The sequence below is a fragment of the Gouania willdenowi genome, chromosome 17 (genome assembly GCF_900634775.1).
Source record: "Gouania willdenowi chromosome 17, fGouWil2.1, whole genome shotgun sequence".
NCBI lineage: Eukaryota > Metazoa > Chordata > Actinopteri > Blenniiformes > Gobiesocidae > Gouania > Gouania willdenowi.
Window position 1 is genome coordinate 33,353,242 of NC_041060.1, and position 24,962 is coordinate 33,378,203.

The 24,962-nt window shown below is 37.2% G+C and overlaps 1 protein-coding gene across 1 annotated transcript; it reads right to left on the reverse strand.

The window, feature by feature from the left end:
* Positions 1 to 591: 591 nt before the first annotated feature.
* On the reverse strand, positions 592 to 24,089 carry LOC114479369 (hydroxyacid-oxoacid transhydrogenase, mitochondrial-like). The gene is made up of 14 exons (XM_028473037.1): positions 24,013 to 24,089; positions 19,659 to 19,696; positions 18,890 to 18,939; positions 18,757 to 18,810; positions 16,123 to 16,277; positions 14,710 to 14,906; positions 11,566 to 11,643; positions 11,382 to 11,487; positions 11,152 to 11,304; positions 9,626 to 9,724; positions 6,535 to 6,613; positions 3,156 to 3,252; positions 1,036 to 1,193; positions 592 to 953 (listed from the first exon to the last, which is right to left on the reverse strand). The coding sequence occupies exons 1-14, from the start codon at positions 24,072 to 24,074 to the stop codon at positions 870 to 872; spliced, it is 1,410 nt and encodes a 469-aa protein (XP_028328838.1). The 5' UTR covers positions 24,075 to 24,089; the 3' UTR covers positions 592 to 869.
* Between the last annotated feature and the right edge of the window lie 873 nt (positions 24,090 to 24,962).

Sequence of the window (24,962 nt, forward strand, 5' to 3'; positions counted from 1 at the left end):
CCAAATTTTGCCATGATCATTAAATCGCGTCCCACTTTTTTTTTTTTTGTTTAGAATTCAACCAACCAAATTTAGTTTTTCAGATAGCTGTTGGTCAACAATTTTAAATTTTTAAAACACAAATCTATATATTTTCTCGTGCAACATGCATTTCACAGCATGCCTGTCAAAAGAAAAGTTTGTTTCAAAATAAAAAGCAAGTCCAACATGAGACATTACCTGTTTATTTTTGACTAACTGTCCACAACCCACTTATGGGTGTCCACCCCCCAGTTGAGAACCACTGATCTAAACATTCTCCATCTTGTAAACACTGCAGTGTGTAAACTACTACAGAAAGGAAGAGGGTCAAATGTTGCACCTTTGTGTTCTTGAAAGTTTGTTTTAGTCAATTTAATTTTGTGCTTCTTTAAATTTTAAATTGCCATTTTTTTATTTCGCAAAATTTCGTACCAGGAAATTTCCTTACATTCCTACAATCAACTTTATTGCATCACTTCTCTTTTAAAAGCATTTGGAAATGTGTAACTCAGTAAATTTACCCTAGTTAAAAAAATAATCCTGTTAAACACTGAAAAAAATAGAAAATTGTTCATTCATTAACAATTATTTATTCCGTATTAGTCATTGCGTAATTCTACTTGATATATTTTTTAAGGCCAAGTCTGATTTTCATTAACAAGAACAGACAATGGCAATCAACCATTCATGCATTTATTAAAATATGCAGACATTTTTAAAGGTGTGATTGAAAAATACTGCACTTTTTAAAAAATAACAGTTCTAGTCCAGTCCTATTGGTTACTAAACAAACATCAACGTGCTTATTGAATCAATGAGCGCTGATCAGTATTTTTAGTGTCCTAGTCTCAGTACAGCTTCATGGAGGCTTCAAACAGGCGGCTCAGATCTTCCTCTGTGTGTTCTCTGGGAGACAGTTTGGTCACTCGCTCCTGGAAACACAAAGTATTGATTACTAGAGAAGATAAAAAGCCATTTCAGGTCACACTGTGGAAACACTTTGTTCAGACCAACCTGAGGGATTGTCCCTTTCACCAGCGATGGGATGTCATCCTTTTTGTACCCGACTGCTGTTAACCCATCCTCCACGTGCAGATCGAACAGGAACTGACGCAGCGTGTCAGCCAGAAGTGGCCCTGCATCTTTTACCTTCACCTGTCGGATGTCTGCACCTGAACGCAGCACAGATAATAAACCTCAACTACAACATTTGCATTTCCTGAAGAAAATGCAAATGAGGACGCAGATGCCGGCCTGCATCACACTGCATTAGCTTAGCATTAGTATAAGTTAGTATTAACATAAATTAGCATTAACATTAATATAGCATTAACCTAGTATTAACACTAACCTAGCATGAGCATTAGCCTAGCATTAACATTAACTTACCTTTGGCCATACCTTACAAAAGCATTTGCCTAGCATTAAAATTAACCTAGCATTAGTATAAACCTAATATTAGCACAAACCAAACATTAACAATAGCCTAACAATAACATTGACTGAGAATTAACACTAATCTAACATTAGCATTAACATTAAACTAGCATTAGCTTTAGTAATGGCATTAGCCTAATATTAGCATTTGCCTAGCATTAGCATTACTCTAGCATTAGGATTAATATAGCATTACACTAACCTAACATTAGGCTAGCATTAACACTAAACTAGCATTAATTTGCCTAGCTATAGCATTAACATTACCTTACAAAAGCATTTGCCTAACATTAGCATGAATATCAACCTAGCATTAGCATTAACCTATAATTAGCACTAACCAAACATTAACAATAGCCTAACTAACATTACTAACTAATCAAACATTAGCATTAACACTAAACTAGCATTAGCTTTAATAATGGCATTAGCCTAATATTAGCATTTGCCTAGCATTAGCGGTAACCTACCATTAGCATTAGCATTACTCTAGCATTAGGATTAATTTAGCATTACACTAACCTAACATTAGGCTAGCATTAACACTAAACTAGCATTAATTTGCCTAGCTATAGCATTAACATGACCATACAAAAGCATTTGCCTAACAATAGCATGAATCTAGCATTAAAATCAACCTAGCATTAGCATTAACCTATAATTAGCACTAACCAAACATTAGCATTAACCGAACAATAGCATAACCTAGAATTCGCATTAATCTAACATTAGCAATAGCATTCACCTAGCATCAACAGTGACCTAGCAATAACAATAATAATAATAAATCAATTTTATATAGCGCTTTATCATAGACACTCAAAGACGCTTTACAGAATCAAGGCATTATTTTTTCACTCCACACTTAGTGGTGGTAAGCTACTATTATAGCCACAGCTGCCCTGGGGCAGACTGATGGAAGCGAGGCTGCCATAGTGCGCCTCCGACCACCACACGCACACACTACATTCATAGTAGGCAATGTGGGTGAAGTGTCTTGCCTAAGGACACAATGACAGATACCACTGGAGCTACTGTCCCCCAACCTAGCATTAACCTAACAATAGCATTAGCCTAACATTACTCTAGCATGAGCACATACCTAGCTTTAGCATTCACCTAGCATTAACACTAACCTAGCATTAGCCTAGCTATAGCATTAACTTTACCTGACAAAAGCATTAGCCTTGCATTAGCATTAATCCAGTATTAAAATTAACCAAGCATTAGAATTAACCTAGCAATAGTTTTATCTTAGCATTTGGTCCTTTAGCACATAATTAGCATTAACTCTAACTTAGCATTCACCTAGCATTAGCTTGACATTAGCAATAAGGCTGAAATGGGTTGAACGTATTAGCTGAACATGTTAAATGTTGACTTGTTTGTAATTTGTTTGCATAGATTTGAAGGTAAAAAGTGAAGAAGCTCCTCTAGCTTAACCAGCTGTCCAATGGGATCAGAGCTGAAAAGTCAATACAGTTTCACAAATTGTAATGACTCAAAAAGTTTAACAGTTACAAATTATAAAAGCGCAAGCATAAATCTCTGGACCGTTCTGAATATTTTGATATCTTAATTGTCAAAATTGGACAAACGTGTAGGAGGAGTTAACGACAGACAAAAGAAAAAAACGAATAACAGAAGAGGGACAGATGATTGAGAGCAGTCCAACACAAAGCCTGATGCCCAAGTACCCAGGATCTCTGCTGCCTCCAGGTGGCGCTCTGGACACATCGGAGCGGTGAAATTGAAGACGGCTGGAGATGTGAGGACGACAGAGAGTCCGTGGGGCTGCAGGAACATCAATAGGTAATATTAACTGTAGAACGATACATCGACATCATCGTTGGAATTAGGGTTGCAAAGGGCCACAAAAATTATTGGTCAAATTCACAGGAGCCTAACCCTCCTATTATCCATTATATGTTTATCATTAAAGAAAATTAATAGTTGACTATATTTCATGACTTTTCCTAACTTGATGGGTACAATTGATTCAGCATAAAATTATAATAATATTTTTTCAATGTGCTGAACATGTATTGCATGCATTGGTGTTCCTCTGGGGTTTATTTGGCCCCAAGCTGTTTAAAAGGTGTCTATCTCTTGAAAATGTCCTCTGGGAAAAGGTTTACCTTTAATGAGGTTTAGGAACAGCTCTTTCACAGTCAAACTGACGTAGAGGAGAATGTGTCTGAGACAAAGGATTGTGTTTATTAGGATACCCATTAGCTTAAGCTATACACTATTCTTCCTGGGGTTTATAAATTACACAATGAAAATACAATGTATACAATAAAAATAATAATCGCATCACACCAACAAAAGTATTAGAATAAGTGTTTGGCACTAAAATTTTATATTAAGTAATATCTCTTTAGGATTTTTTATTTAATTATAAAGATGTTGTTTAATGTAATTCGGTAATGAATTCCATTCATGCATAGCTCTGTATGTTAGTGAGCGCTGTGCTAATGAAGTTTTTACTTTAGGTCAAATAAAACAACCACCAACTGCCTAGTTGAGTAATGATGCGTTTCTATACAAAAGTTTGACATCCTCAACTTGCTTTAATGAAATCTGATTTATTTTGAGCTTAAGTTTTGATTCAGAAAGTAAACAATGAGTAGTTCCAACTACGAGGCATGTTGTTTTTGAGATATTCAATGCAAGTTTGTTATGTATATATTCAGTTTACCAACAACGGTATTTCTCTCTCTAACTGAGAATTTACAATATTGATATTTGTATCTGACAAATATACAGTTGAGTCATCTGCATACGTGTTGTGGACGACCCTGATTTTGAAGCATTCTCGAGAGCGTTGACCCTCCAGCAGACACAATCGTTCCAAAAATGAAATACCAACATCAATCAATATGGTTCATTGTGTGTGAATGTGCACCCCAGATTAGAAAATATTTCTATGAAAGATTTTTAAGATAAACTAACTCTAAAACTGAAAGTTTGACCTGATGGTGGCGCTGCAGGAGAGGTCATATCATCACCACAACCAATAGGGTTCATACTCTAGTGGTCATTAATGTCAGTAAATTTGAGAAGATTTGGATGAAAACCATTCAAGATAAATTCATTCTTATTTAAAAGTTTCCAACTTAGAAAATTCCTGGATTTTGCAATTTAAGTGGAAATGTTGTGTTTTTTCAATTGTGTTATTTTGTATGGATGTGGATATTTATGTTTGATAAAGCATTTTAACATTACTCTCAATTTCCAGATAATCCCGATAAATAATTCCCATGAAAAGTATAAATTTTCAAATACAGTATTCCCTAAATTTCAACAGAATTATTTATTGGAACTAACTTTAAATTACGGTATCAGATCCAAACAAACATTAGTGTCCATGCTAAATACAAATAAGTTTTGTAAGCATCTTGTTTTTAGGACATGCAGGAAGTAAAAGGTCCTAAAACTTCCTCAATACGTTTATTACCAAAAATCTCAGTGAAATATTTATCATCTGCCTGACTATTTGAAAATAGGGTTAGGGTTAGGCATGCAGAGGGCTTGGTAGAGATATTCTCAAGTGTTTAAATTAGGATGATAACATATTTTCCCACCTATATTATATTTAACGTCCCTGATAATAAATGGATCATTTGTAAATTCCCATCAACTTCCATGGAAATTCCAACCTTGAAAAATCAGAAACTTAATTTCTTCATTTCTGTCCTCGCTCTTCAGTTCATAGGTAGTGAGGCTGATTAAAGTTTTGAGCTAAATCATGAAGAGTCATTAAGCAAAGCAGCAATTATTACTTCACACACGGAATGTGTCCTTCAACTTTGAAAGTCCTTATTTTATCAGTTAGTTTCAGTGTCAAGTGTCATTGAAAGAGATTAGCGAGTGTGTGTCTGTGTGTTATAGGGAGCGACTCCACCAAACAGGGCCGTGGAGGCTCTTAAGCAGTGGTTCTCAACCTTTTCACCAGGGACCCCCACTGTAGCCGAAGGTGGTTGAACACAGACATAAACATTGAAGAACTGTCATGTGGAGACAGGACCATCTATAAGGGGGAATAAAGGGGAGAGATTTTTGGGGTCCAAAATGATTTTTGTTCTATGAATCTGTGATAACCACATTTATTTATTCATCTAAATAATATCCACTGGTATCCAGGAAGTTTATTATTATTTGGGCCATAGTATATAGTCATTTTAAAAATGTAAATCCTTATTTTAGAATTTAGATCGAGTGGCCAAAAACGGACAGAAAAAGTGGTAAAAAGGTTTTAAGTTTCTATATTGAACAATTAGTTTAAACTGGCAAATAATGGGCATGACAAATCGTGAATGTGGCAAAATTTGCAAAAATAAGCATGAATTATGGTGTAAAGAGGTTATGTTTAGTATTATTTGGGCCATAGTATATAGTCATCTTAAAAATGTAAATCCTTATTTTAATTGGGGTCAATTGACCAAAATGGTGGAAAAGGGATTTTAAAAACCACAAAAATTGGTTCAAAGCAAATTAGAGTGGGAAAAAACAGACAGAAAAGGTGGTAAAAGGGTTAAAAGTATTTCATATTTGCTTAAAAATGACAGGAAAAAGGAGAAACAATTAGTTTAAATAATGGGCATGACAAATCGTGAATGCAATTAAATTGGCAAAAATAAGGTTAGATTATGGTGAAAAGAGGTTGAAATTGATAATAATGAGCCAACATATGTGACATTAGGTGGAAAAGTGGTGGAAAGGGATTATAAGTGCTGAAAATGTCTTGAAAGTGGAAAAAATGTGCAGAAGTGGCAAATTTGAAGTGGCAAAAATGGGAGTAATGTAGCAAAAATGAATTAAAAAGACCAAAAATACGACAAGAAAAAATGATGAAAATAGGTTGAAATATGGCAAGTTTAGTGTAGTTATAGAAAAATGGTAAAATCAAGCAAAAATGGGCTCAATTGTTAAAACTATACGTAGTTTCTTGATGGCATCTGGCGACCCCCTCCCAGTGTCTCACAATGCCAAAAGGGGTCTCTGCCTCAAGGTTGAGAACACTTGCTTTAATGAACTGCCAGTGTTTGCATGTTCTCATAAATGGTTACTCACCACTAGCGGGTGATCAACGCTGTAACCACCGGCTTTGTGAGTTTTGACATTTCCCGCGATGGGGTACGACATCCCGTGACTGTAATAAAGACAAAATGGGTTAGAATGGAACATCAAAACAACAACAGAAGTCAGAAAGTGCAAACCTCCTCTTCTGGATCAGTGATGCACTTTAAAGGCTTATGCTGCGTTCACACCGGATGTGTCACAAAATATTCGTATGTCCATATTATATATAAAGTCAATGAAAAGATGCGTCCCAAATGCAAAATCTTTCCTGTACAGCGGTGTGGTGTGATCCGCACATCAAGTTCGTTGGCCGTGCGAGCGCGCTCCCGATCTTATGCATATAAAGAAAATATTGAACTCCTGCGGCTGTTTCACATGACGAAAGCCAATCAGAGTCTTTGTTGACGATGACGTCAGGCCGTCAACACGGACACCGGTCTGTTCACTTTATAACTTTATAACCAGGACCAGACTCGGAAGGATTTGGCGTGGAGGAAAATCAGCGAGGAGGTGGTAGTAGCAGGTAAAAGTTCTCTCTGTAGTTTTCATCTTTGAAAGTCGGTACCGAGCTAGGATAGCATTAGCCACTAATCACACAGCTTTTTTCACTGGTGGTTTATGTTTATGAAAGGAGAAAAAGGAGCGCAGCGTCTCGCTTCAGCAGGCAGTGAAACTCACCGAGTTGGATATGTCACTGGTGGGCGGGGCTTCGCTTCAGACGTGCGTATGAAGCGAATGGGGACATTTTTTGATCCTGCAGAACCTGAGGAATGTTTCGTGCGGCAGATGCGTCCGGTGCTGCAGAAGATGCATTTGGTGTGAACGCAGCTTTAGAAGGAATTTATGCCCCATTAAAAACATACAGTAGGTGTTAGAGCCATATCATTATTATGCCATAGTATGTTTAAATATTAATATGTTTGGAATAAGTAATGAAATAGTTTTAAAGGTAATAGTGTTTAAATATTGATTTGTGTTGACGTTTTTAAATGATCAGAGTTTCTGTGCTTCATTGGTTTTGACTTGCTGCTGTGAACTGGTTTTCTACTGTAAAGTGTGGGTTAGTGTCAAAAAGTGAAGGAAAACACAGCCTGGTGAAGCCCATGCGGTCAAAGGACAGCAGTTTAGTGAAGCAGGAAAAGGAGCAACAGTGTTTCTGACCGTAAAAGCTGTTAAAACCGTCAACCTAAGCAGTCAAAGTGGTCAGTATCCTCAGCGCCAGCATCAGTGACGTCATCGCCATCATTGCAACGTCATTGTCGCGGTCGGACGTCAGTGTGGTCTTTACGTAAGGATTTATTATTTTTTGGGACTTTTGAGAGTGAGCTTTAAATATGAGGACACTTTGATTTTGGAAACTTTATTTTTGTTTTTCTATTTTTTGGGGATTAAAGAGACAGATTGATTCATCCTACGCTTGCCTCTTTTTTCTTCATTTTTTTATTTGGCAGAGACGAGTCAGAAAACTTCATGTCCTGCAAGAAGTGGTAAAACTTTGTTTTTGTGTGTTGCCACTACAGTAGGTCACAATGGATGAACACACCCATTAATTATAATTATTTTAAATCAAGATGAAATGCGCATTCTAAATCTGATCCAAAGGAAAAAATATATTATTATATTAATATATTGATCCAGATGCCCTCCAAAATTTAATGGAATCGTCCATGGTCTATGGCAGTGTTTCTCAAATGGGGGTACGCCATGGTACTACAGGGGGTACGAGAGAGAGAGAGAGAGGAAAATTAACAAATAAAGTGTCAGTCTTGGACCCGCACCACGCTTGAAATGACCGGAAATTATAAAAACTATAGAACTTAGATGTATACATAAGAAAATATCAACTCAGATAAAATCAGAATATCAAATTACTATCTTACTATCTTAAACGCACGGACGTAGCTTAAACCTATATCCCCCTTTCCACTTTGTGGCAGGGTATAATAATAATAATAACTAGAACTGCAAGCAGTTATGAAAGGGGGCCAAGCCTTCCTGCATGACTCGGCCCCCAGGTTTTGCGGAGTCCATGGAATTACGTAACGTAGGATGACGGGCTTGGGGCGAGCGTCAACGTGACATTTGCTGTGAACAGGTGGATATAAAGTTTATGAAAGTGTGATTTAAAATGTGAAAGTTACAGGTCAAAATGTTTTCATGTCATATCAAATCATATTTTGACCGAACAAAACTCTTATCAACTTTAAATTAGGTCTAACTGAAGTTTCACGCTGATTGGACAAAACCCCAAGGAGTTCGAAAAAGTAGGTTTTTAATGTGTAGTGACTTACAAAGAGCAATATGCCGTGGCTCATACCCCCATGGTCACATTCCAATCAAGGATCTCAGATTTCATGTTGTTAGCATTTATTTTGACCAAGATATGCACCAGTTTGCGTTTTATAGCTAGCTAGAAAACTTTATTCGTTAATAGATTAATTCAATCAGATTCAGGGAATCTGTGGATATGAGATTTTTCAATGTGCGACATACGGTGTGGGAGTTATAGGCCAAAACGCATTGACCTTGGTTATAGCGCCACCTGCTGGCAGAGATGTGAGTTTCGAACTCCATCAAGTTAATGATACATGGAAGCCACACACCGAATTTGGTTATGCTATCTTAAACAGTTTCTGAGAAAAGCTGTCCACTCTAACTCGGATGGATGGAGCTCAAACCTATATGCCCCTCCCACTTTGTGGCAGGGGATAATAAATCTATTCAGGAGCCGCTAAATCAGTGTTTTTCTAACCTTGGGGTCGCTTGAAATTTCTGAAAAATGTAAATAGATTTTTGAAATTAATATATTTTTTTTTTTTTTAAATGAAAACAACACAATCTTAAACTACATTTCTATACTTTCACTTTGTCAATTATAAATCTAGTTAAACTAAAATGCAGTACAAAAAAACAAAATATGAGCTGAAACATGATCAAAAAAAGGTCTTTGGGGTTGCCAGACATTCTTAAAATCTCAAAATGGGGTCACAATCCAAAAAAGGTTGAAACCACTGCACTAGATAGTGATTCTTTAAAATGTGACGTCCTTGGAGGAGGTACTAAATAAGGCCTGAGTTCTTACCACAGATGAACTCCAGCGTTGCCAAAGCCAATCCCAGCGAACACACTGGCCAAATGCATGCTGGAGCGAGCCTCCAGGTCCTCAGGGTCACGCACAGCTCTGCAACAGAAAAACATAAAGAAGAACTCAGGCTGTGCAATTAATCTAAATTAGATTACGATTTTGATTATTATGCTCAACGATTCCAAGAAATAACATAATTGGAAAAAAAAAACAATTATGTAAATATATATATTTCAATTATACATGCGTTTTCTTTTCTATTCACTGATGCAGTATTTTGAATTTGAATGACTTTATTAATCCCTGAAGGGAAATTACATTGCACTCTGTTATTTTTCAGGGACATGCTTCTCACACACATGCACAAACAGGACCTATGGACATGCATTAATGGAGAGATGTCAGAGTGGGGCTGCTCTTAAAATGAAGGGAGCGCACCAGAGCAGTGTTGGGGTTTAGTGCCTTGCTCAAGGGCACCTTGACAGTGAAAGTGAACACTTTCAAATTATTATTCTTAAGTGTTTCATACTACAGTGAACATCAATGGGATGATGTCCAGTCAGACACAGTTGTGCCGGGTTGTCGACAACCCCCCACTTCTGTCCCTCGCTGCATAACCCATCACACTGCTTCACACCATTTACACTGATGTCCACCCCAATTAATCAATACATGTGACCAGTACAAGACGAAACCTCGTCTGTAGTGGTAGCATTTCAGAGCATGAAGGATGCCACAAGACGTTTAATATTAATACTAACCTAACCACTAGGAACAAGTGTATCATGTTTTCCCTGCAGTCTGTGCCTTCTCCTCGTCCTTCATTCTCTTGTCTGTTTCAGGTTCTTGATGCTGGAGCTGGTGGTTCCTGATCAATGGCTCATGGCTGAATTAATCTGGAACACTGATGGTCTATCCTTCTATCCTATTCTGTTTTCCCTTCTGTTCACTAACCCCAACCAGTCAAAGCAGATGTTCTCCACCTCTGAACCTGGTTCCGCTAGATATTTCTTCCAATAAAAAAAGAGGGAGTTTTTTCTTCCCACTGTCGCTAAATGCTTGTTCATGTGGATCTTGTTGGGTTCTTTCTTTCTTACTATGGACTTTATATTTTGTTCAGCGCTGTGAGATGAATTTGTTGTATTTTGCGCTTTATAAATAAAGTTGAATTGAGTTGAACATACTTGCATTCTTAATTTGGAATTCCCTTGAATTAAGTTTTTGTTATTTAAATGCTACAGTTCTGTGGCAATACTTTTTATTTATTTGCATTCAAATAACATTTTTTGTTTAGTGCAAAAGTGAGTTTGAAAGATTTTTATTTATGTTTAAAAAATATATTTTACATTGTTTTTGGTAACTTTTTGGTAGACAAATAATCGTTTGAATAATTCAAATAAGTCATTTAAATTATGACTAAAATAATCGTGATTATGATTTTTTCTATAATCAAGCAGCCCAAACTTTAACATTCTTCACTCTCATCTCTTCAGGGTTTAAGAGCAGGTTGCTAGTGAGAATACCTCTTCATGTACTTGGAAACCACCCGGAGTGCGTGAAGGGACCACACGTCGCTGATGGGATTGCTGCCCTGGTAGGCGGGCCGGTTGATTGGGTTGGGAGGACAGGGGCTCCTCTGGTTGTAGGGCAGCGCCGTGTAAGACTCCAGAGCATGGCTGAGGGACAGGAGGACCAAGATCGTGAGGGACAGGGTGAACAAACACCTCGAGGGACAAAAACTGGCCTCACCAACCAGAGGACGTCAAAGCCACTATTAGCAGCCACTCTCTCAGGCATGCTGAGGGTGTGCAGCGGGTCAACCATCCCCAATGTTGGTCTGAGTGCTCGGCTGGCAATACCTGTCAGTACAGAGTTCCATCAGCTGCACTATTTAAACACTGGAATATCCTGAGGACAGAGTGAGACATATCACATACCGGTCTTAGCCTTCAGAGGCTCATAGTCAAAGATGGCCACCCCAGTGGTCTCACTGCCAGTGCCTGCAGTTGTAGGAACTGGACACAAGAACAAACGCTCAACACAAAATAATGTTCAGTTCAACAAAGTCTGAGGACTGTTCACGATAAATGTATTCATATTGGGGCAGTGATTCCCAATGCAGGGTTCCTGACCCAAAAGTAGGACCCTATTGTAATGCAAGTCGTTTTTATTATTTTTATTCTTACAAAAAAGTGATTGAATTTTTGAGGGCCTAAACACGTTCAAATTCTCATGAAAATTTGAACGCATATTAGGACTGGCTAAAAATGTGATATTTTGGGAGAATTGCACATGTGAATGGCAAAATGACTCAATAGCACCCCCTTTGTGGAGGTAGAACTGATGACACCATCACATCATCAACATACTGTATATTCTTCCTACGGTACGCCATATTGACAACGGATCGGACCAGAACTGCAATGGATATTGCGACTTTCGTCCTAAATAAATTCTGCACGACTGCTTTTATGCAGCGGTAGACTTTTTTTTAGGGCACAGATACTACACCTACAGAAAGAACTGTAAACAACAAAAAAACTATTACTTCAGTACACTGAGGATTTACCTGATCTGGGTAAGTACTGCTATTTCTTTCTACCACAAACACACATTCCCAAAGGATACACAATGTAACCTTATTTTCTAATGATTTACATCTGTTTTATACCCACACAGAAACAATTCAAGCACCTCCAACACACAAGAGGAACCGAAAACAGACCCCATCAACAAGCCACACGACTAAAACTGCTTATTTTCACCACTTGCATCCAACACGGCACTGTTAAAGTACTTCACAGATTCATATTTTTGTTTTAAATATACATGGTTGTGTTATAGAACAATCTTGACAATAAAGTTTAAGTTTTAAAGTCTTTACACTGGCTCCCAGTCAGCCTCAGAATAGACTTTAAAGTTCTGCTGCTGGTGTATAAATGTGTGAATGGGTTTGGTCCAGAATACATCAGTGACATGTTAGTCAGGTATGAACCCAGCAGGTCTCTCAGATCTATGGACACAGGTCAGATAGTGGAGACCAGCGCTCACAGTAACCATGGTGATGCTGTGTTTAGTTGTTATGCTGCAAAGAAGTGGAACAAACTGCAGCAGAGCTGAAGTCAGCATCACATGTGAACATTAAAGGCACTTTTTTTCTCTACTGCATATGATTGAGATATTTGGTCATATTGTTGATGATTTTCCTGATGATTTTAAATGTTCTTATTGATTTTTAGCTGTTGAATGTAAAGCACATTGAGTTGCCTTGTGTATGAAATGCGCTATACAAATAAATTTGCCTTGCCTTGTAGATTGAAATATTCCTCTTAGCAGCTTGTTCACTTGGATGATGTGCTATGCTTAAGAGTTTGTAGAGCTAAGTAGATGAAAATTAATTATAGCAGCTTTCAATTGTATGGTTTAACCCAACCGTCATTGATAGTCATAGCGCCACCGTTTGGTAAAATGAAATCATAAGCTTTATATTTGCACAGAACATTGTGGGAAAGTTTGTGATATAATCCTTGAAAATGATCAGCTACGTCTCAACACTTAAAAATTTCTGCCACACCCCGACACGCAACACACCTCAACGTGCACAACTTCCCGACATGCGTGTGGTTGTGAGGGCCTGTTCATTGCTGCTTGCAGCTTTAATTTGGAATTAAAATGTTCTGCTTCGTGTTCACATGGAAATAGTAAATCCTAATTGAGGTTTACATGGAAAACACGTTTATCTGCCTTTATTCAATTGTGCTTTAGGTCTGTGGGTTGGGAAAGGTTCTGATTGGACAGGGGGCGAACATGACAGTTTTCTGTAGTCTATTTTTTAAATTTGGGTGTCCGTCAGGTTTACGTCCTGACAATTAGGATTTTTAAGAAGTCACATAAAAGGACATTCACAAGTAAAAATTAACACCCTTTTCTAAGTCTCATCTCTATGTCAGCTTACACATTTCAGTTTTCTTTCCATTTCATTGTCTTGCCCTAATCAGATGTCCAGAAAACATGCTTAGAATGCTTAATGGAGGAAACTATTATCATTCATTTTCTATTTGCACTGACGCATCACACCAGATTTGGCGTCCAGCTGTTTGATAACTCGCTAAAGCTAATATAAGACCACCCAATTTAGAGTGAAAACTTTAGCTGAAATATATGTGCTGAATATCAGATTCTGCGAGAAAATTTACATTTCCGTCATTCTGACCACCCGATTACGAAGACTAACTACATGTAAAAGTGTGAGATTTTGCCAAAACTTACATGTAAGGCTTTAATTGAGTGGCATATAAAAAAAATGTAAAACAAGAAGACAGTCATCAAAATTCCCCACCAGACTGGTTGTCATTATAACTCACAACCTTTTCCTAAATGTCCTAAATCTAAGAACTTGGATGTATACATAAGAAAATTTTATCACAATAGAATATAAAATTACAAAAATACATTAGAATATAAAATTACAAACCATCATTACAAACCACATTTTCAAAGAAAAGCTGTCCCCTTTGAAAATACCTCGAACAGAGTCCAAATAACAGAAAAAGTCCAATGACTTCTCCTTTTCCAACTCCATCAAGGTATTGATACCCTGAACCCACACACCAAATTTGATTATCGTTTTTTAAATGGTTTCAGAGGAAAGCTGTTCCCTTTAACGCGGATGGACGGAGCTCAAACCGATATCCCCCTTCACACTTTGTGACGGGGGATAATAATATTGCAATCTTCCATTTCAGAAAAGGGAACCTCTGCATTTTCCATCTGTTTTCCACTTTTGTGGAAAATTGAAAAGCCCTACATGTGTAATAAATAAATGTAAGTTTTTCTTCGAAAGTCACCAAATTGGTTGGTATTAATTAGTGGGCTGTCTTATTTTCTGTTGTATATATCATACAGGGCTATTTCATATACGATTACCTGATGTGTGTTGATGTGTGCTCTTTCCGCTGCAACTAGCAAGTTAAATTTCTTGTACTGTTCTAAACTGTACCTGGTGAATAAAATCTTTTCTGATTCTGAACGACCAAAACATTGGCTAGCTGCAGCCCTAGCAAACAATGATAAGCAGGTACCTGCAATCAGAGGCTTTAGAGCTTTAATTACTGGTTTTCCTTTGCCGATTGGAGCGTTGACAAAGTCCAGGAAGTCCGCCTCGGGGTGACACGCGTACAGGTTTGCAGCTTTACACGTATCAATAACAGAGCCGCCTCCCACTGCCACGAACACATCAAACGAACCACTTTTAGCGAAGGAAATGGCGTCTTTGAAGCTGAAACACACGGGGGAGAAAAAGCAGGAGTTGTTGGTAATAGTAATGTTGGTTTCATGTAATGCAGTGGTTCCCAATCTTTTTAGTCCTGTACCTCCTTTGCATTTTTCTCCATAATTTAATTTGCTGTTTACATTTGTGGAACACCGGCCTCTCCTAAACCCTAAACTGTGTCTCATTGGTTCACAACATTGGTTCCCCAAGTCTTAATCTACAAATTAAAACAATAAGTGGAATTTAAGGTGAATTTTTTTTTTTTTTAAATACCATACAGCTTTTATGTGATTATTACTTCAATTGTAAGTAAATACAGTCTCCTTTGTAAAATGTAGCTAAATATTGTCTCCTATTGTCATAAGTGTGATAAACTGGCCTCTACAGCAAAAATGTATCCTGTTTCAACGAATTACAAAAGTAATTGTTAGTTTGCAGTGAACAGCCTCAAAAGGAACTAAAAACATTTTATTTATTATTATTTCTAAATTAATTATTACATTTATCCAAGTACCCCCTGCAATGTGCTCCTGTTTTAGGGGTGTGAAAAAAAACATTGATTTCACGATATATCGCGAAACCAATTTTTTTATTAAAAAAAATTTTTTTTTTTTTTTTGATAGTTAATGTTTTTGTGCAAAATTTCAGCGGTGGTTACAGAGCCTTCAATGTGTTGCAATGGTTATTTGATGCATCTTCACATTTTCACAGACATTTTATTTTCATATAATCTGTTCAGATCAGTGTTTAAACTGACTCAATAGGATCAATTATTTTTTCCTTTTTTTGTGCATTATCAGAAACTCAGGGTGATTTATCCATAATGTTCTCACTTACAGTTGTTACAATGCCGTCATTATGTTGTCATGGTTACTTTGAGACTTCTACATAGTAGTTTCAGTAACAGTGTGTAACACTGTATTTTCTTTTTTTCAGTGAAAATGAGCAAAAACACTAATAATAAATAGGATGTTTTGAAGCAAATAGTTTAGACTCAACGTGTCCTCTGAATGATCAATATCTTCTGATGACCATATACAGCAACTTGATTTTTCATCTCTACGTTTAATTTTGATATTAACTTGTTGGTATATTGCAATATATCGCGATAATATCGTATCGTAACCCACGTATTGCGATACGTATCGTATTGCAACATCCTTGCCAATACTCACCCCGACCCTGTTTGGGAACCACTGATGTAATGTGAGCGCACCCTTACCTGGAGTCCGTGGGTTCAACACGGACATTGTCGTAGACTTTGTACTTGACTCCATTCTTTGCCAGAGACTCGAGCACAGCTTTCATTGGAGGCAAGAAGGACAAGTTCCTGTCCGTCATTACGCAGACATTCTGAGCACTGATGTTCTGCAGGTCCTGCAACCACAGATTCTTAGATATTCATACAAAAGGCCAAAACTGATGGAAAAACTGCTTAAAAAGACTTAAAAAAATCATCCTAAAATACTGGAAAATAATGAATACAAGTGTTTATTTAATTTGTTATTCCTTATCGTTCAGCTCGGGAAAAAAATCTCTCATTTATACACATCTAGTCTTTGTAAACGGGTGACAAAAATATAAAATCTCACAAAATCTGACATAATATGAGGCGATATGACGAACTTCTGAAATGGAAATATCAATATGACATAGACTACACTCTCACCCACATGTTTAAGGTCAATATCACACATCTCCACCATAGTTTTCACCATAAAAAACGTGGTCTGGTGCTGTGTTCCAAGCAACTCAGAATTTCGACATTTTCCGAAGCGGAAAATTCCGATCAACGGACTAAAAGTGCCTGTTTAGACATGACTGGTTGGCAGACTGGGTGACCGGTTGGCAGACTGGGTGATCGGTTGGCAGACTGGGTGACCGGTTGGCAGACTGGGTGACCGGTTGGCAGACTGGGTGACCGGTTGGCAGACTGGGTGACCGGTTGGCAGACTGGGTGACCGGTTGGCAGACTGGGTGACCGGTTGGCAGACTGGGTGATCGGTTGGCAGACTGGGTGACCGGTTAATCGACAGGTTGGCAGACTGGGCGACAGGTTAGCTAGCTGCAAACTGTCGTAAAAGATGCTATCTAGGACTAAAGAGCGAGCGGGAAAATAGTTAATGAGCTAACTGTATTTCTACGCTTCAGCAGCAGGGTCAGGTTAATGCTAATGATGGCTCTGTTACGTAACGCGGCTATGATTTCTGACCTGCCTATTAAATCCTGAACACAGAAATTTGAAACAGTTTGTAAAGCGTAGCTACACAATGAAATTATAAACGGTTGAATGGCTTTTTACATGTTTTAAGGAATATATTTATGACCTATTTAATGTGTTTAGAAGAAAATGGCTGAATCTGCTTCACACAGACTTTAAGTTTGTGGTTCTGCACGAGCGTTTATTATTGAGCGACATTAAGCAACTGATTCAATAAAAAAAAAAAAGTCGTGGTAGATTTTTTGGCTGGTTTTACCTGGTGAGAGCTCCGACAATGGGTGGCTTCGGAAAACACTTTTTCAAAGTAGGAAGTCGGAAAATCAAGAGTTGCCAGGAATGCAGCACAATGACAAGAGCTGGATGTGTGCTGGTTTCAGCTCATTTCTTCTGCGTATGAATATGAAATTACTGACAATAGTTAACTCCATTAACTGTACTAAGAATGTTTCAGAAAGTTTATTTGTCTGTGATGACGTGTTTAAGAAAAGACGATGAAGCAGAAATGTGGAGATATTTAAACTCAAATGGAAAACCGGAGACTGTACACATGAGTGCACAAACTGCACATGCATGATGACTTGGCTGTTTTCTGTGTGCGCGTGTATATGTGTGTGCGTGTGGCTTCATTTGGACTTTGAGCACAAGTGTTTTTTCTCAAGAACTCAAGGTTTTTATTGTCATTTCCATGTGTGAACATGTCAAACTAAACGTATGCCTGTATACTATAAAATAAGGTAGAAGACAGGGTTGGGGTTATTTATAATTTGAATCACATATTTGATAATTCATTACAATTATGATTAGATTAAATAGACTTTACTGTCTGTCCTGAAGCAGTGACAGAAATTATTTTTTTGACACTATCACAACATCAACACAATAAAACATGTGACATTGGCTTATTTGAGTTCAGATAATTGTAATTAGCATTAAAATTTGATTAAAAAAAACTGTCGTTTACAATTTTATTAAACAAACCTGGGGAACCATGTTACAGTTTTATGTCTTACACATGTGTAGTTAATTATTAAAATATGCTTCATAACATGTTTTCTTACTACCTGTCACTTCTTTACAGGATCATTTTATCATTAAAAATCAATCAATCAATCTTTGGGTATAGTGACAGAAAAAAAGGCTCAGACGCTCACGCCAAAAATATTAACATCTATATTTTCATTGATTAGGAAAACTTACAAGGTAACCAATAGATGAGAAACAAATTAGATAAATAATATTTTTAGTGTATTTTACAGCTGATCATAAAAGATGCTAATGGAACACTAACACAAGGTTACGTTTAATTGGCTTTTGTAATAAAGGCTCAGTAATTGTGATTGAACTTTAGTCATTGAGAACGTACTTTTCAGGGGAAAAATAATTGTAATTTGAAAAAATGCTTTTAACCGTAATTGTAATTGAACAGGGATAATTACAGATTACAGTAATTGTAACACACAGGATGATGTCGTTATGAGGATGTGTAGCAGCATCAGAGCTACGCGTATTGTTCATGAGCATTGTTGTTCTTTTTGACGTTGACAAAGAAGTGTTTTTATTTCATTCTCACCACAATCCTGCACTGAAATACCTGTTCCAGCTTTGACTAACATTCAGAGAAAGATTAAAGGTTACCATGCCAATCTCCCTGGTCACCCCTTCACCATATCGGATGTTTGAACTGGCCATCTGAGAAAAACAAATACAGTCACTAAAACAATTACAGCTCAATACTTTAGAGCTAAAACCATAATTACTGACACTTTACCTCAAAGGCATAATCGGTTTTTCGAACAGTACAGGGAGCCTCTCCTGCCCCTGCAGAAAGCAAACAGGGTGTGTTAAGTAACAACCATCTGAATTGTTATTTAAAAAAATAATAATAAAACCTGATGTGTAATAACTGGTCAATAATGTAGCAAAAATGCTCAGCCCAAAATGTAATAAAAAATGTAATAATCAGAGTTCTTTATTTATCCCAGGGGGAATTACTTAAACACTATAGAAAAGAAAGAACAAAACATAAACAATTAAGTAAAAGACTGTTAATTAGATATGGATTAAATACAAGTGCACACATTACAGTATAATTTTTTGTTTTAAATGCTAAAAAATAGTACAAATACAGATATATACACAAGAATCAAGAAGCTGTCAGGTTAAAGTAATAACTGGTCAATAATGTAACAAGATGCTGAGCCCAATAACATCGTTATTACATTATGGGGCAGGCAAAATACTTTTTCACCAATAGTGTAATCATTTTATATATATACACACACACACAGTAATATGATGATAATACTCTCTACATTGAAGCAATAAGCCCCTGAATCCATTAATCATTGAATCACTCGATGATGTGATAAATTTATTACGATACATTATTCAGAAAAAAATATTTTGCATGTCCTATATTTGAATAATGAATCCAAAATGTAACAAGTTAAAGCATCATTCTCCATGAGCCCATAACGTTCATCAGTTTGTCTGGGATTTGAACCGACAACACGCTGATCACAAACATGTGAGCCTACCTTTGTGAAAGGTGTTAGAGTGAGCAGGGCATCGACACCTGGGAAGAAAAACACAATAACTCACAACAATGCACGACTATCACGTTCAAAGACTCAGATTTTCATTGTTGTTCTTTTGTGTATTTTTCTCTCATTAGGAGTGTTTTTGTTGTTATTAACTTCACAAAACACATCTGCATCTTTACGTTTTCCCTTTATTCTCTTAATATCTGGACTTTCTTGTAATATCACCACTTTATTCTTGTAATATTATAATTAGACTAAAAAAATTAAGACTTACTTCCTGTAACATTACGACTTTTTTCCCATAACATTATGACTATATTCAGGTTTCCCAACAGCACTGGAGCGTAGAAGCCCCTGACCTAACATTTAATGTTTCATTAACGTAGGGAGTTTTCTGTTGTTTTTTCTGCATTTTTAATCGATACCATTGTAATAACTGCTGCACACTTGGACATAAAAGGGACTTCCAGAGGTGCACAGGTTTTGTTAAAGTCTGTGTAAAGCAAAATCAGCCATTTTCTTTAAAACACATTAAATAGGTCATAAATATATTCCTTAAAACATGTAAAAATTCATTCAACCATTTATAATGTAATTGTGGAGCTAGGCCTCACAAACTGTTTCAAATTTCTGTGTTCAGGATTTAATGAGCGGGTCAAAAATCATAGCCGCGTTACGTCACGTATCGATCATTAGCATTAACCCAACCCTGCTGCTCATGTTCTAAAACTTTTGACCGGTAGTGTATATACAGTATATATAATAAAATGCTATTTATTGTCTATAAAATGACTGTGAGTGTTTATTAATAGAGTACCATGAGTAACTCTAACTACATTCATCATGACTCCTCACCAAACATGAACACAACAGCAGTGTATTTACCACAATGATAATAATAGTATTAATTAAAAAGTGAAGTGAGAATAAAAGGTTACAAAATCCTGCACATGTTGGAAAAGAAGTAGGAGGAAATATAAACTAATATGATCCTAACCCTTGTAATAACAAATAACTCTGAAAGTGTCTAGAGGTACGTTAAATGTAGCCATAGTCCCTGGGGCTAGGCTATGTTTCCGGACCTTTTCTACATAAGCGCAATGTGCTCGTGTCACCACTGTGCCAGGAAAGTTGAGTGGTCTAATGATGTGTTCACACCGGATGGGTTACGAAATGTCCGTACATCCAGATTACGTACAAAGTCAATGGATAGATGCGTCCCAGATGCGAAATCTTTCCTGTGCGGCGGTGTGGTGCGATCCGCACGTCAAGTGCGTTGGCTGTGCGAGCACGTTCCTGATTTTACGCATATCCGCACATTTGCAAGAGTTGAAAATATTGAACTCCTGCGACTGTTTCACATGACGAAAGCCAATCAGAGTTGACGATGACGTCAGGCCGTCAACACAGACACTGGTTTGTTCATCCATTCAACCATGGAGTAGAAGCTGTGTGTGACCACCTGGAGCTGTATGACACGGCCTTTATGACCAGGACAGGACTAGGAAGGATTAGGTGTGGAGGAGAATCAGCGAGGAGGTGGTAGTAGCAGGTAAAAGTTCTCTCTGTAGCACTGAGCTAGGATAGCATTAGCTGCTAATCACACTGGCTTTTTTCACTGGTGGTTTATGTTTATGAGAGGAGAAAAAGGAGCACAGCTCTTCTCTTCAGCAGGCTGTGAAACTCACCGAGTTGGATATGTCGTTGGTGGGCGGGGCTTCGCTTCAGACGTGCGTATGATGCAAATGGGAAAATTTTTTGATCCTGCGGTGTGTTTCGTACGACAGATGCGTCTACTGCTGCAGAAGATGCATTCGGTGTGAACGCAGCAGAAGGCGTTGCACTCACCACCAACGTGAGGTTTCGCTAAGGAGGGTTCGAATCCCGCATTTGACATTTTTGTTTTTTCATTTTAACATATTTAACACGGCAAATTCCACCTTTAAAAATACATATCTGACAAAAATAAACATTTTAGGGATAGGGTTAAAGTTAGGGTTAGGGTTAAAATGAAAGGGTTAGTGGGGTAGCTAAAAATAAATATGAGCTATACGGAACTTTAAGTCACGTGGTGCACCCATCACATGACCTCAACTATCAATGAGGGGCGCCGCGTATCCATAGAGTGGCGGTCTACAGATAAGTTAAAAGTTGCAAAATGTGAGAGCTTGTAGAATGTGATGTGAGCTTGTGTATAAAAATCCACACAATTTTAATGTCACAAATCATGAGAAAAAATGTAGAAACTAATATTTACACATAAAATTACAGCTGCAAACTTGTAATCCAACATTTATTCACATGTTTTTTTAATTACTTGCGTAAATGATCGTTTACAACCACAACTCTCCGGTTACAACTCCTCGAATCTACAATCTGTATAATGTGACGAAGCAATAAAACAATGAACATGTATGTGAACTGTCTCATAAAAATGAAGATTTTGTAAAATACGTTAAACACTTGACCACTGCATCAGCTGTCAGCTCTCAATCCTCATCTCCACATAGCTTTAACGTAAATGTAAACAAGGAGAATCACTCTCCATCACTATTTTTGTTCATAAATTACTCTAATAACCTTTTACTAACAATCTGTGGAGGCAAATTTCAGCATCCTGCCTCTACAGTGAAGAAAAATTAGGTCATATCACTGTCTGCTGCACTAAAAAGACACACCCACTGTCTCCAAATCCTCGCTTCTGATTGGTCAATCCCACACATGGGGGAGCGGAGGAGGGGCCATTTCTACAAGCATGAATCAGTTTTGCTACAGACATCTCGCAAAATGTGTTGCAAAACTCAAGCAGCGCAGATTCACAGGAGAAGATCATACCTATCAAGTATCCCGTTTTGGCCGGGAAACTCCCGTATTTTTCCCCTCTTTCCCACCATCTTCCCGTATTAGTATTTTCCCGTAAATATCCCGTATTTTAATGTAATAATAATTAAAACATACCTTACTAAACTGAACGCCGTCACTAGCCTCGCGAGAACTACCACCTGAAATGGCCTGAGTGGCAGTTCTTGCGAGATTAGATTAGATTAAATTAGTGCCGACAGCGGCAACAAACCCGGAAACAACTCAGAAAAGAGATGATGAATGAAGACATTTCGGCAAAAAAAATAAAGAACTGGTGCAAATACCTTGGAAACTGGAACACAGAGTTTATCTTCATAAAGACCATCAGGATGTGACACAGTTACACGTTCTGTTAGATTAATAACTGAGATTTTAACGTCTACCACAGTGGAAGGAACGACGTAAGTCACCATGAAAAATCATCCAATCACAAGCTCCACAAATATACACTGTTTATAAAGTGTTAAATAATGTACAGTCTGTAATAAATGTGTTTAATAAGTCATTAATGAATACCAGAGAACCACATGAGTGAGCATGAGAAATTAAAATAAATTATGTAATGAAAATAAAATATAAATGTCTAATTTAAAAACAAGCAATGTATAAACTGTAACTATATTAAATAAACACATGTGCTTCATATACACTTATGTTTTTATTTAGGCTGTTTTATATATTAGGAATTAGGGCTGGGCGATGTATCGAGATTCAAGATTTATCTTGTTTTCTATTTTGACGATATAGAAAACTACAATATTTCATATATATATATATATATATATATATATATATATATATATACACCTGTATATATATATATATTATGTATCAAAATACTAATTTCATGAGTCGCTGCTGTTACTCCTCAGAACAACATGTAAAGCTCAGTTAGATGATTAATGAGTGTCACATGTTGTGCAGCTCTTTGTTAATAAATGTCCCTGTGTAGCATTTTGCATCGTATATCACCATTTTGAGAAAATATATTTCGATATAAGTTGTGGGCGCCAGAAAATTTCCCTTATTTTCAAATCCAAAACTTGCCATGTATGGAAAAGTAGTTTGTGTTTCTGTGGCGGTAGATTTGAGAAGTTGTAACCGGAGAGTTGTGGTTGTAAACGATCATTTACGCAAGTAATTAAAAACATGTGAATAATTGTTGGATTATGTGTGTAAATATCAGTCTTTAATTTTTTTTCCCATCATTTGTGATATTAAATTTATTTCACGTGTGTGGATTTTTTTTTTTAATACACAAGCTCAAATCACATTCTACAAGCGCTCACATTTTGCAACATATCTACCTTCATACTAAAACTGTCCCGTTCAGGGTGATTGAGACAGGAGAGAACATGCAAACTCTACAAAGAAGTTGTTAGAACCATAGAAGGTCGAACCCTGACAGAGGCGCTTTATGACGTCAGAACACATTACACAACATTCACCTGTGAAAGTTTTAAACGTTAACTAAGACTGAACTCACGCCACACGCTGGAGCTGCTGGAGCAGGTCCACGACCCGAGTCCTCCCTGCGGGTCCTGCCATGTCCTCAGACCCGGGGAGAGCACACTGAACACGGTCTGGTCTCTGCCTCCCCTCTCCCTCAGGCTGGAGCTACTGCTTCTTCTTCTTTGGTGTTTACAGGCAGTTATTAAGCTGCACTACCGCCCCCTAATGTTCTTCTTCTTTGGTGTTTACAGGCAGTTATTAAGCTGCACTACCGCCCCCTAATGTTCTTCTTCTTTGGTGTTTACAGGCAGTTATTAAGCTGCACTACCGCCCCCTAACTCTTCGTCTTCCATTAGAGCGGTGCGTCAACAGGGCGGCCATCTTGGACCAATTTTTTATTATTGTATAATGGTACTACTAGTGTATTATTGTTATTGCTATTCTTATAAATTCTTATAAATATCATTACATTATCATATTATTGTATTATTCTTTGTTATTATGAATATTTTGTATTATATTTACTGGTATTCTCATTGTATTATTATTATTCGTTTTGCTATTATTATTATTGCTTTATTATTAATGTTCTTCTGTATGGGATTTATTGGCAGTTTGCACAATTATTGGTGCATTACCGCCATCCACTTATTACTATACAGTGTCCTCAAACAAAAAAAACCCCATCTAATTAACAGCTTATTAGGAACTGTTTTTTTTTCCATTTGAGAAACATCTCTAAGCTAAGACACATGGTCTCTCGTCATAAGCTTGAGATGATTGTGCATGTGTTTGTTTCCTCACAATTAGACTACTGTAACAACCTGTTTACATGCGTTAGTAAAAAGGACTTGGCTCGTCTACAAGTAGTCCAAAACTCTGCTGCGTGGCTCCTGACCCGCACCCACAAGACAGCCCATATTACTCCTATTTTAAAATCTCTACATTGGCTCCCTGTCATATACAGGATTAATTTTAAAATCC

What these genes read in the sequence shown, in the direction of transcription:
- LOC114479369 (XM_028473037.1), bottom strand. Translation starts at nt 24,074, where the DNA reads ATGGCAGGACCCGCAGGGAGGACTCGGGTCGTGGACCTGCTCCAGCAG. An exon ending in TGACCAGGGAGATTGGCATG is followed by an intron (nt 16,278 to 18,756) that starts GTAACCTTTAAT and finishes CTGTGGTTGCAG; the next exon opens with GACCTGCAGAACATCAGTGC. An exon ending in TCTAAAGCCTCTGATTGCAG is followed by an intron (nt 11,644 to 14,709) that starts GTACCTGCTTAT and finishes TCTTGTGTCCAG; the next exon opens with TTCCTACAACTGCAGGCACT.